The sequence below is a fragment of the Polypterus senegalus genome, chromosome 8 (assembly GCF_016835505.1).
Source record: "Polypterus senegalus isolate Bchr_013 chromosome 8, ASM1683550v1, whole genome shotgun sequence".
Classification (NCBI taxonomy): Eukaryota; Metazoa; Chordata; class Cladistia; order Polypteriformes; family Polypteridae; genus Polypterus; species Polypterus senegalus.
Window position 1 is genome coordinate 126484645 of NC_053161.1, and position 12276 is coordinate 126496920.

General features: G+C 39.6%; 1 protein-coding gene across 12 annotated transcripts in view; it reads right to left on the reverse strand.

The window, feature by feature from the left end:
* Positions 1-12276, reverse strand: part of ppfia2 (PTPRF interacting protein alpha 2) — a 956251-nt gene that overhangs the window by 578884 nt on the left and 365091 nt on the right. For 3 of the 12 annotated variants that reach the window (XM_039761763.1, XM_039761764.1, XM_039761762.1), the window contains exon 1: positions 9706-10183. The exons of 8 other annotated variants lie outside the window; for them this stretch is intronic. In XM_039761763.1, the coding sequence (XP_039617697.1) occupies positions 9706-9786 (81 nt within the window). In that variant the 5' untranslated portion in view covers positions 9787-10183. Of the gene's footprint in view, positions 1-9705; positions 10186-12276 lie in introns of those variants that run through there. One more of the 12 variants, XM_039761761.1, reaches the window with a different exon arrangement.

A 12276-nucleotide genomic window follows, 5' to 3' on the forward strand; every position in this document is an offset into this window, starting at 1 on the left:
CCATTTCAACAAATGTAATGGGAGCCCAAAGACAAATTTAGTAATAATAATTATCAATAAATAGCATGCTGTTACACTAATTTTGGATTAAAAAAAAACAAAAAAACACCCCACTTTAAAACAGTTTATCACCATTGACACATTTTTCAGAAATACAAATGGTCATGCAGTTACCAGGTCAAAGAAGGATCCTGAACTCTGTATATTCATTTTCCCCCTCCTCTTTCCCACAGGAACCTTCCCAATACATACCAAACAGACACGAGGAATGGAACCAAAAAGCAGTGTGTCAGTGAAAAACTACCCATACTGAGACTCTGGTACGGCCCTGTTTTTATCACTATCAGCTTCTGTCTAATGACAGCTCTGTGGGTGGCAAGTGTACAGGACATGCCAATTTACTGTGATCAAGTAATGCTATCTTGTCACTCTCACATTTTATCTTACACTTCAAGGCGAACTGGATGATGCACACCTACTAGCTGTACACTCCTCTGCAGCTTTGAAAGACTGGGAAAAAAACCTGACAAAGTAACCTAGCATCTAAACAGTAGTGATTTGGATAAATTTGTACTATAAAAGGGTCTGCTATGAATTACTTTAATATTTGCCTAATAACTTGTCTATCTATCTATCTATCTATCTATCTATATATCATTATTCACTCTCTTTCTAATTATCTACAATACAGTGCCTTCCATATCTATCTATCAATTATATAGTGCCCGTCACAACTTTCTATCCATTACACTTGATCTATTTACTTATTACACTTATATGCATTGTAGAGTAAGAAGGTAGCCTCCCAGTGTATGATCCCAGGTAAAACTATCCCTCATATCCCTCCCTTCTTTGTTATGTCCATGCTCTTAAAACAAAAAACTGTATTGCTAGTTTGAAAGGCATTTTTAAATTATTCTGGCATGAGTAACTGACGGGTTGGGTCCCATTTAAGGCATATTATGGGTAGAACAGACCCCAGCTTCAAATGTTCCTGAATGTTATAAAAAGAGTTATGAAAAAACTTGGGTTGCGGAACTAATGGAGATGTGGAGAGGCATACTTTCAAAGTATATTGCAATTCTTTATTATTTACTCTCCAAATGTGGTATCATTAGGTTATCTGTTTATCTGCATTGTTAAACACGGGAATGTGGCAAGCTTCTGATGGGGACAATTGTAAGGGTGCAACAGGGTAATGGAACAGAGGTAGAGCAGTTACTCACATGGTTTCCATTTCCCTGTAGAGTCATGGAATAGGTTTGGCATCACTTCAGCTCTACCTCCAACTCCACCTTCACTATCCAGAAACAATAAACAACCATGCCAACAACAATCAGGGTCTCTAAACCAGCACAGATAATCCTAAAAAGAAGACACTCCCTTGAATTGTTTATTTATTTTAAATAACAGTGGTGTTGTTGTGCATTTTCATAATCTTTTGGACTACCCAATCAGCCATCAAATGGAATGTCCCAGCTGGACCACAAATCTTTTTCATGTTTTTTTGGATCCCTTTTACCTTTTATCTATCTATCTACCCACCATAAAAAAACCTCACACTGGTTCCACTCCATCTGAACTAGTGTGGTGCTGAGGTATCACCTGTTGCATGGCTGCACTTGGGTCCTAATCTGGATCCTGAGTTGGTTTGTCATGTGGTGGGTGCAGCAATGCGCTGTATCAGTACATGCTCCTAACATCTATCTATCTATCTATCTATCTATCTATCTATCTATCTATCTATCTATCTATCTATCTATCTATCTATCTATCTATCTATCATTCTCCTGTTCCTTTCTCCAATCCTTCCAAACATTCTTTGTCCACCTCCTACTGATGCTGACTCCCAGAGTGAGATAGAAATTTCAGTTTTTGTTTGCATTCATTCATGCTTTGGCCATAAGCAGTCCTACACTCCGCCATACATTTTTTAACACGTTTTACCTACTGCAAGGTATTGGTGAGGGCAGCACCATGTGCAAGAAAGAGCCAATTGCTGGATAGGGTAGCAGTTCCATACAGAGCACATTCAGGCATCATCCATGGTCACTTACATTAGCCCAAGGGATAGTTACTCACATACCTAATATGAATGTTTTTGAGATGAGGGTGGAAACAAGATTACCACATTAATATCCACACTGTGACAAGGAGAATATAAACACAATACACAGGTATTGGTCCTGCCAGAAATCGAATCTCAGTTTTTAGAACTATAAGGTAGCAGTGCTGATGAAGTCACTGAATGGAAGTCACTCCTTTTATGCTGGCATTGGGCGTACTTCTGGTGCCAGACCACTGCGCCTGGGAAGAACTACTGGGAGAGGTGCAATCCCATAAAACAAAAACAGTCCTGTCCTGGCTTCTTTGCTTGTTTCCTGGTGGCACCCTGATCTTCAGAAGTACACTGGAACACTTCCACCCGTCATACTATGGAAACAAGTGTTCCTGGCAAGCAGACTCCCCCTAACAATCCATTACTTTACATCTTCATCCTGACTGGGAAATGAAATAGGAACCATCCCAGTAGAGATGTGCTTTCTTCTACACTGTCCTTCCATGATGATGGCCTCCCTGTTGGGTAAACAACCACCCACCATCCCTCCAACAGATATATATATATAGTATAGTTCACTGACAAAAGCGCGATAGACATTTGCGCCCAGACAAAACCGCGAAGGACAAAATCGCGCCGACAAAATCGCCAGACAAAATCGCGAGAGAGGCCAAGAGAGTGGGACGCCCTTGCTGCAATTCTTCCTACATATGCAAGGCGTGATCTTAAGGACTATCTGTGTGCCGTGCTGATGGCATGCTGCATCTCATAATATTGACTTCTAAAATAAACATTATTATATATGCTTTAAACTAGTAATTCATATTTAATGAAACTTTCGCGATTTTGTCGGCGAGATTTTGACGGCACATTTTAATCGGCGCTATTTTGTTGGTGTGCATATGTCTATCACGCAAATGTCGGGTCACAATATAGTATACAGTAGTATAGAGAAAGTATTATCAAGGTGTTCCAGCTACCAATTGCAGGCAACACTGGACAGAATTTGAACAATTTTGGACTGCTGTCTCTCTTTGTGCCAGTACGAACACAAAACTGTAACTCAAAACTTAATGAATTACTCGATCTGAATGAAAAATGGCACAGTTATTACCACTGTAAAATGCTAAAAGCCTGTTTATTTAAAGAAAAATCTGCCAAACAGACTTTGCTCTATAGATATATTTTTCATTTTTGTGCATTGTTTGTTCATCACATGCAGCACACTAGGAGAAGAATATATTTTTTAAACAAGATATGATTCTTACATTTCATTTCACATTATAAAGCACTTGCCTGCAATATTTTACTACAAAAATCACAGCTTCATATACTGTATGTGCTGAGCACATTAGGCTTTTTTCTATCTGACAATTTTTTTGTATAATCTATCCCCTTTTCTTACTGATACTTTACTGGGTGATTTAGTTTTAATGTCCAGCTTTTGTTAAAAAAGAGACCTTGGGAATCCATGTCACCAGCGCCTGAGGAAACTGCATTGATTTACAAATTACACAGCAAGAACCGATCAGTTATATTAATGATATATTTGCCAATGTATAATCATTGGCCCAAGAGTGTGATTCATATCATCTCGATACATGAACAGTGCCCAAAGAAACCTATTATCTGCTACAAACCAGCATCCTTGTGCTGATTTGTTGCATCTTTTACTTTGAAATCACTTGTATTGCACCAGCCCTTCTTTCTTTGATTTACTGTGTTGCACTGCTTCAGATTCTCTTCATTACCTTCGGCATTTGCTGAACACAATTAAATATGCTGTGCAATGTTTGCCACGGTTGCAGCATAATAACAGCATGACTTGGTTCACGTTGCTCCCCATTACTCGAGATTGTTTCTAATTAAATAAAATCAATGAAGGACCATCCAACAACACAGCAAAATGAAAATCTGTCAGAACATCAAAATCAATTATGTATTCTCTTTTGAAATCATGATTTTTATCGTCTTCATGGAGGAAGGAAAGACATTCATCATTTTTAAAGTGCACTAAATCTTCTAATCTTTTTTTGTATAAAAAATTCTACACTGAATAAGACTGAAATAATTTATTTATGTTTTTTTTTTCTTATTATCTGCTTGAATACTACAACTCAGGTCACCAAACAATTCTGCTGAAAATTAAATTTATAGTAATGAAAAGTGTAATAAATTCATAAATGCTTTTTTAGTTTCTGCATGGAATTTAATTCACATTTTGTAAATAAGTACATTAGAGAGTCAGCTCAAGTTGGATGGTTGGGAGACAAAGTCAGAGAGGTGAGATTGCATTGGTTTGGACATGTGCAGCGGAGAGATGCTGGGTATATTGGGAAAAGGATGCTAAGGATAGAGCTGCTCAGGCAAGAGGAAAAGAGGAAGACCTAAGAGAATGGTTATGGATGTGGTGAGAGGACATGCAGGTGATGGATATTAAAGAACAAGATGCAGAGGGCAGAAAGATATAGAAGAAGATGATCCGCTGTGGCAAACCCTAATGGGAGCAGCCGAAAGAAGAAAAAGAAGAAGATTTAAACATTAACTCCTCAATTCTTTAACCACATTATGCCAGATGTCACAAAGTTCAATTGAAGTCCATCCATCCACTTTCTGAACCACAACATCTAATTCAGGGCAGTGGATAACCCAGGAGTAACGTGCACACTGTGGATGGAGTCCGTCAAAGTTCCAAACACTCATTCTTTGTCAGTTTAGAGTTAACAGTCCCTCCAACCTACACGTGTTTAGGATGAGACATGAAATCAGAGTGACTTAGCAAAAAGCTGCACAGCCATGGGGAGAACATACAATCTCCACACAGACAGAGACTCTACCGGAGTTGGAACCCAGCTGTGTTATACTCTATACACCAGTATGCTGCACAATACTGGATACTGCAAACACTCTTCCAAAACAGATAATGAAAATCAAAAGAACAGTGCTAGGCACACTGTCCAGTGTTAGTTCCTCCCAGGCTACCACATGCAGTTTAGGTAGACAATGCCTGTCTGCAACCCTAAAACTGGATTAAGTGTGTTTACTAAATGAATACATACATGAAATGTAAATATATGGGCTTCTAATTGGGTGTGATGAATACAACAGAGTATAGCTGAGTAGAGAAACTCAGTCTTTATGGGACTGCAGTGGCATTTGCTAAACCTGATCTTTCATTCTGAGATAAACCTCCTGACCAATGTCCTCTTTGTCTAACTATTAGAAATTCAACACAATCTGAAAGGGTGGTTTTTCAATTTGTTCTCAATATAAGCGCAGGATTATATTGATTTTTTGAACACATCGGTGCTAATTTCTCCCCATTTTTTTATAACGTAGGTCACTTGTAATGAAGGATGACCACAGAGTGTGACGGATACTAATTAATGCTTTATCATAAATGCCTATATTCGCTATTCATCCACTCATTTATATGAGCCGTTTACAAAGAAGAAGCCTGACTCAGACTGCAAGTCTAAAAATAAAGCAGCAATTTCAACAGTGAGACAAATATGGCTTAACCATTAAATGTAAAGAAAATCACAGTAAACAAGACATCCAACTGACTGAGTACGGGTTTCCATCATTTATGTTTTCAGGGGAGCCTGATAGTGCAGAGGGCAGAACTGCTGCTTCATAGCTCCTGGATACAAATCCTTGTCTGCACCCCCCTCACTTTCATAGAGTTTGCACATTCTCATGTCTCTCCTGTGTGATGGTTCTTCAGATGTTCCACTTTCCTCTATTTTCCCAAAAAACATGCGGTTTAGGTGCATTGGTAACTCCAGGTTGAGACACTGGGATAATGTGCCATGCAATGGACTCAATTCTTTATCGTTTCCTGCCTTGCACCCAACAATGTCACACCAGGGAGTCTAAAAGTGAAACAGATTTTGAACCTGACCAGAATGGCACCCTGCATCCAAGAGGGAAACCACATGAATTGAGCTAGAAATCGTTCCGCTTAAAATGTGTCATAAAGAGGACTGCTGTTGGGAGACAAGCTGATGTTTTGTATTGTGTACCTTTGTACTTATTAAAGCAACTTGCTACGGTTCACTCTGGGAATACTGCTTATCTTCATCAACATATTTTGTAAGGATTCATTTATAGTAATCAATGGGTGTTTAACCAAACCTGTATTTTTATCCATCCATCCATCCATTATCCAACCCGCTATATCCTAACTATAGGGTCATGGGGGTCTGCTGGAGCCAATCCCAGCCAATACAGGGTGCAAGGCAGGAAACAAACCCTGAGCAGGGTGCCAGCCCATCACAAGGCACACACACACACACTAGGGACAATTCAGAATCACCAATGCACCTAACCTGCATGTCTTTGGACTGTGAGAGGAAACCCACGCAGACACGGGGAGAACATGCAAACTCCACGCAGGGAGGACCCGGGAAGCAAACTCTGGTCTCCTTACTGCGAGGCAGCAGCGCTACCCACCGTGCTGCCCCTATATTTTTATGCCTGTACATTATGTATTTTAAAAATGTACTAATTTTTGTTTTATCTATAGACTGAGCATGAACTAGATCACTAAACTAAAATTAATTGAATTGCTTCAATACATAAACATATGGATTGATTCAAGTCATACTGGTGAATTGTGACCTCAGCTTCACCTTTAATATATAAAGCAACATTTTGTTCTGATTAATTCTACAGGTATTTTCCTCTATATTTGTTCTTCATAAGTGAATACTACATACATAGTTACTAGCCTCCTGCCAGCAGGTATGGCATCCATCATGATTACTTACAATTAAGCAATGAACTCAGCATCTCAAATGTGTTAGAATTTATATCTAGAGGAGCACCGCACAGTTTCTCCATGGAATTCCCAAACAACTGTCAAACTGTCAATTCCAAGTACAGCCCAATGTCCGTGTTAAAAATGATTTACCATGAGGCTAGCTGTCATGTTAGGAATTCTAAAAACCCTTCAAGCTTTCGACAGGGAAGAAGGTCCTGTGGGCTCCCTTGGAGCTTAGAGAGGCATTTTCCTGAGGCATTATCCGGTGCATTAATGCAGAGTCTATTATGTGCTTTTTGGTAAAAGTTGCTTTTCAGACAAGGTGGCAAGGTGGCTAGTATTGCTACCTGACAGCTCAAGGGACTTGGGATTTGAATTCTGGCCGAGTCATCCTGTTTACAGAGTTTAACCATTCTCTCTCGTGTTGTCCTAAGGTGTTCTTCATGCATCTCAAAAGTCCTTGTTTTAATAGGTGAATCTAAACACACCTGATATGAGTGACTAGAGGTGTGTGCCGATTGATAGTCTGGGTTGGTCCCTGCACCATGCCCAAACCTGAGGGGGTAGCCTTTGGTTCCACAGAGCGCTGTTATGAAGAGTAAGCAGGAAATGAATGGATGGTGAGTTAACGTTTTTCATTTATTTTGATTTGTCTTTCAGGGGGAGGGTTAGAAAGACAGGAAAAGAAGATAACATTTACTTCTTAAAAGTGAATATTTTCTAATTCAGTGTGGTATATCCCAGTATAGATAGACATGTCTACTTGTAAATTTGTAAATGTCTCATGGTTTCACATTTTTCTGTTTCTGGTTTGTATTTGTAAACATTAGAAGGGAATTCCTTGAATCCAAATAATCCACATCCACCTGATTTGTAATTTACAGATTTTTATATTTGGTGATCTGCTTGGTTGTTTTGATATTATGCCTAATCAAATTATTAAAATTATTTATATTATTATTATTCACCATTACCTTTAACCTCTTTTACTAAAGTCAGACTGAAGTCTATCGCTACACCATCAGGCTCAAAACTGGAGCCAACACTGAATGTGGCGCTACTGGATGTATTATTATTATTATTATTATTATATCATCACTTTTTGCTTTAGCGGTGTTGATTTCTGCCTTGTGCACAGTGCTGGCTAGATGGGCACCAATCCCTTCACAACCAAGGATTCAGTAAGCAGGTTAGATAACGGATGGACTGAGTGGCTGAGTTCTACCTGAACTCTTGAGTTTCCTTCACTTATGTTTAATTCTTTTGATCTGACTTGTGCTGTGAGGTAGTGTGTTCTGCTTTGAACAAGCCTGACTGAACTTAAGTCCATCTATTAGTTAGCGTAACATCCTTTACTGTAGCCCTATGATGGACTGGTGCTTTGTCCAGAACTGTTGACTGCCTTGAGCTCAGTGCCGCTAGGATAGGCTCCAGCCCCCAACACACTGAATTTGAATTGAAAATGAATTTGAATTGAAAATGTTATGCTACGTCATGTTAACCTACAATTTATAAAATCAGTCTTGGGAATTCATGATAGTGAATAGTCTAACTCAGTAGACACAGACTTTAGAATTTAAAAATGGGCCTGTGTCAACAGGCAGCTGTAAGACTTAAAGGTTACTATCTCGGCTGCAATGAAAAAAGAAGAAAGGTGAGATAGAAATCTTACAGAACCCTTAACAATCATCCTCCCCTGTGTCCTACCATTTAGGGTATAAATAAAATTGATTTGTTTTCCATAGTGGATGGCATAAATGGGTCACAAGAGGTGTTTTAAGGCATGTTTCTTGAAGGTGGCACCAGCTCTGCCAGGCAATCACTTAAAAGCAAGTGGGCAGCCAAAAGTAATGTTTTTGTTCTTGGCCTTACTGTTTTTTTTTAGTTTGATAATTAAAACCGTTTTTCATATCCTGACATCTTCACGGTAAAATAAATAAATAAATGCATTAAGTGTTCAGACAGCTTATTATCTACCGTTTGTGGAGCTCTGATGCCACCATGGACACATTACAACCCTAAAGGCGTAGGCTGAGCATTTGGATTTGGTGGTTTTTCTGACAGGGATCGACCCACAGGCAAGGACTTTGATGACTCTTTTCTTTATTTCTCTTCATCTTCTATTGATAATTCACTTAACGAGTTGGTAACAAGGATACGGTTTTATCACTGTCGTCTTGGTAAATGACACTCGATTGTTTTATCTCTAATGGAAATTTGACAATACGAAAAATAAAGACAGCCATCAAGTGGACTCGAAATCTGTTTAACTCCAGCATTACTTGAATGAATGATGCGACCCCCACCTACACCTCGGGTCTGCGGCAGACAGATAAGCCTGTAAGCGTTAAGTGTGTATTTGTACATAACGTGTGTACTATGCTAAATATACAGAATCGCACCTAGTCACACGTCAGGCACCTGCATATTTGAGCATGCTTCTTCCCTGTTACATCGTTTCGCGAAGATTGATCTTAAGGCTGTATCGATGAGAAAGGAAACAGTGCAATAAACAAAAAGAAACAAAAATTATCGGCCAGCAACAGTATTATCTATCTTTCCTATAACAGTATATGAAGGGAACCGCTTTGCTAACTTATTAAACGCTAAATAGTGCTGAACAATACATAACTTCATGTACTGCATTTTGTGAAAGTTACAGAGCGATCAATGAAGTAGCCGTCACGGAAAACTCTCTCTGCCAGACTTCATCTGTCACACTGATTTTATACTTGCAAAAGTTTGCCGATAAAGCTAACAATCAAAATAAACACAGAGCAGAGCTAAAGTGTCTGCCATGCCACCTATATACTTCACGCATAATCCAAAATACAGAAACAGCTATTAGCGCTCCACGGGTTTGTGACAACGGGATACTTGCCTGGAATGTGTAGAAGCGCGTCCCGTTGGGCGGATGGACCTTGGGGGAACTGGTCACAGTGCTCATATCCGAGAAAATCATCGTTGCTCCGAGACAATCCCAAAGTAGCCAGAGAAAAAAAAAGGCGTTAACAGCAGAAGCTTATTGGTGGTAAATCCTCTGGTTTGCCTTAGCTGATGGGAGACACCGAAGAACTCAGATTTGCTCCATTTGACACAGCGCTGCGCTACTTTGCGCTCAGCTCTCCGTGTCCACCGCCGGAGATTGCGGGCGGACTGGAGAGATGACACCGAAGTAGATGCCGCACACGGTGTCTCCCTCTCCCATTCCAAATCGTTGGAAACAACGAAAAAAGCCGATAATTATGACTCGATGCAGCAGACAGTATCTATCCACTAGCGGCATAAGCTCACATGGACACTGTGAGCGCTCGGGACAAGCCCATCTGTTCCCTGTAATAATCACCTCCCTTCTCCACAGCCCCGCTAAGCGATTATGCCGAGCATCACATCCCAGCCATCCAATCACAGTGGAGAAGTCAGGCGTGTAGAGAGTGGAGAAGGGGACCTCTTGTGACAAGCAGATCGCTACTCCCATGGCACTTCGGGGGAAGTTTGACTGAGAGAATGCAACCTGCTTGGTAGCTGCACATTACAGCACACTACTTACATGAAGCGGTTCCCTGTTACCTTGGCGCAATCAGAGGTGGAAAAACTGGGCTGTCCTGGAGAAACGGTAGGTGCTTTCAACGTTGTTTTTATGTATATGCTGTCATTAATTTTAAAGATGTCAGACTATACCTGTATGCAGTATCTCAATATTGAGCACTAAACTGTTTTTTATATAAAAAATTACTTTATTATTTATTTTATTAATTTTAATTAATTTTATTATTAATTTATTTTAGTTTTAATTTGTAACGTTACGTACAAATTTGGTGAGGTGACAAGACGACGTGATTAAATAATCACATCCCAGGTTAACAGAATCAGCCTGAAACATTTATCATGTTTCAGCGGTTCAGCATTTTATAAATCTCATTTTTTTCCTGTGCAAGTTTCGGGTTTTTTTTATAATATACTATATCGCTTATTCGGTTCATAATCATCACTTTATTTATTTTTCCTCTTAACCGTCCCATTGCCTTTGGCTGTTCCTTCTTTGTCATAGTTAAAAGCAATGGTTAAAGAAGACAACAGAAGGCAAGAAACACTCCGCAATGAGAGGACCAAACCACAGCAGGACATACATATTGTTCATTTAGAATTGCTGATTAACGTAACAACCTGTACTGGGACCGCTGGATAAAACAAGCCGCCCAGGAGACACCAATATGAACTTTCAGAGAACATTCACACTCCACTGGGTTTTAAAGGGGAGACACTGTAATTCAGCAGACCAATCAACTGAAAATTAGCTAACTACCCTATCATGCAAAAAATAGATGATCAAATCAAATCAAATTGCATGTGTCACATTCAATTATTCAGACAATACAATATTTAGTTAATTGCCTAATTGCTAATCTTCAAGACTGTGCATTAGAAGAATATGAAAACAACAATAAAATAAAAATGTACTGTACAATATCAGCATATTAAAAATAATAAATAAGAGAATTAGCAGTGGGGTATCACGTAGTTCTAGGCAATGTCCACATTTAGGATGTAGATGGACTGTGAAAAGAAAGCCCTCCACCGTCTCTCTTCAGACAGCAATAGAGTTTTCCCCCAACGCAGCACAGAGAAGAGGCCACTGTTTGGATGGCTGGTGTCACAAATTAAGTTTTTATGCCATGTTCTGACATCATTTGGTGTAGATGTCCCAGAAGTTAAAGAGTGCAAACCCACTTATGCGTTCAGCTGACCGCCCCACCTCCCTGCAGAGCTTTGCTGCCCTGGTCTGTGCTGCTTCCAAGCCAAGCAGTAATACCTCCTGTCAGGATACTTTCAATGGTGGGGGTGTAGGAGTTCTTTAGTAACTGGAGGTTCAGTGTGAAATTTCGGAGGCATCAAGTGGTAAAGACGTTGTCGTGCTTGGACCAGGTCAGGTCCTCTGTAATGTGGAACCTGTGATAACTAAACTGTCCACCCTCTCCACCTTAGTGCTGTTAATTCTGAGGGGGTGGTAGTGCCTCTGCTGTTTTCCCCCCAAAGTTCATAATCTGCTCCTTTGTCTTGCTGACATTGAGGAGCAGGCTGTTGTCCTGATACCAGTGAGACAAACTCTCCACTTCATCCAGGTAAGTCTCCTTATTGTTGTTGGAGATCAGGCCTGCCACAGTCACGTGCCATCAACAAACTTGACAATGAAGTTAGAGTCATGTGCAGCTCTGCAGTCATATGTATAGAGGGAGTAGTATTAAACAATAAATTACCAACTTTATGTTACACATCTAGCATTAGAAACATTATTCTGTACTTCCTTACGATTAATTATTGGATGTAATCTTTCTTTTTGCATTTAATTTAGTGTGTTGAATAATCTACAAAATTTCTAAAAATAATAAGAGGAAATGCTAAAAATTACCCCAGTGAAAAGAAAGCCTCACATGATAAAATATACAAAAAG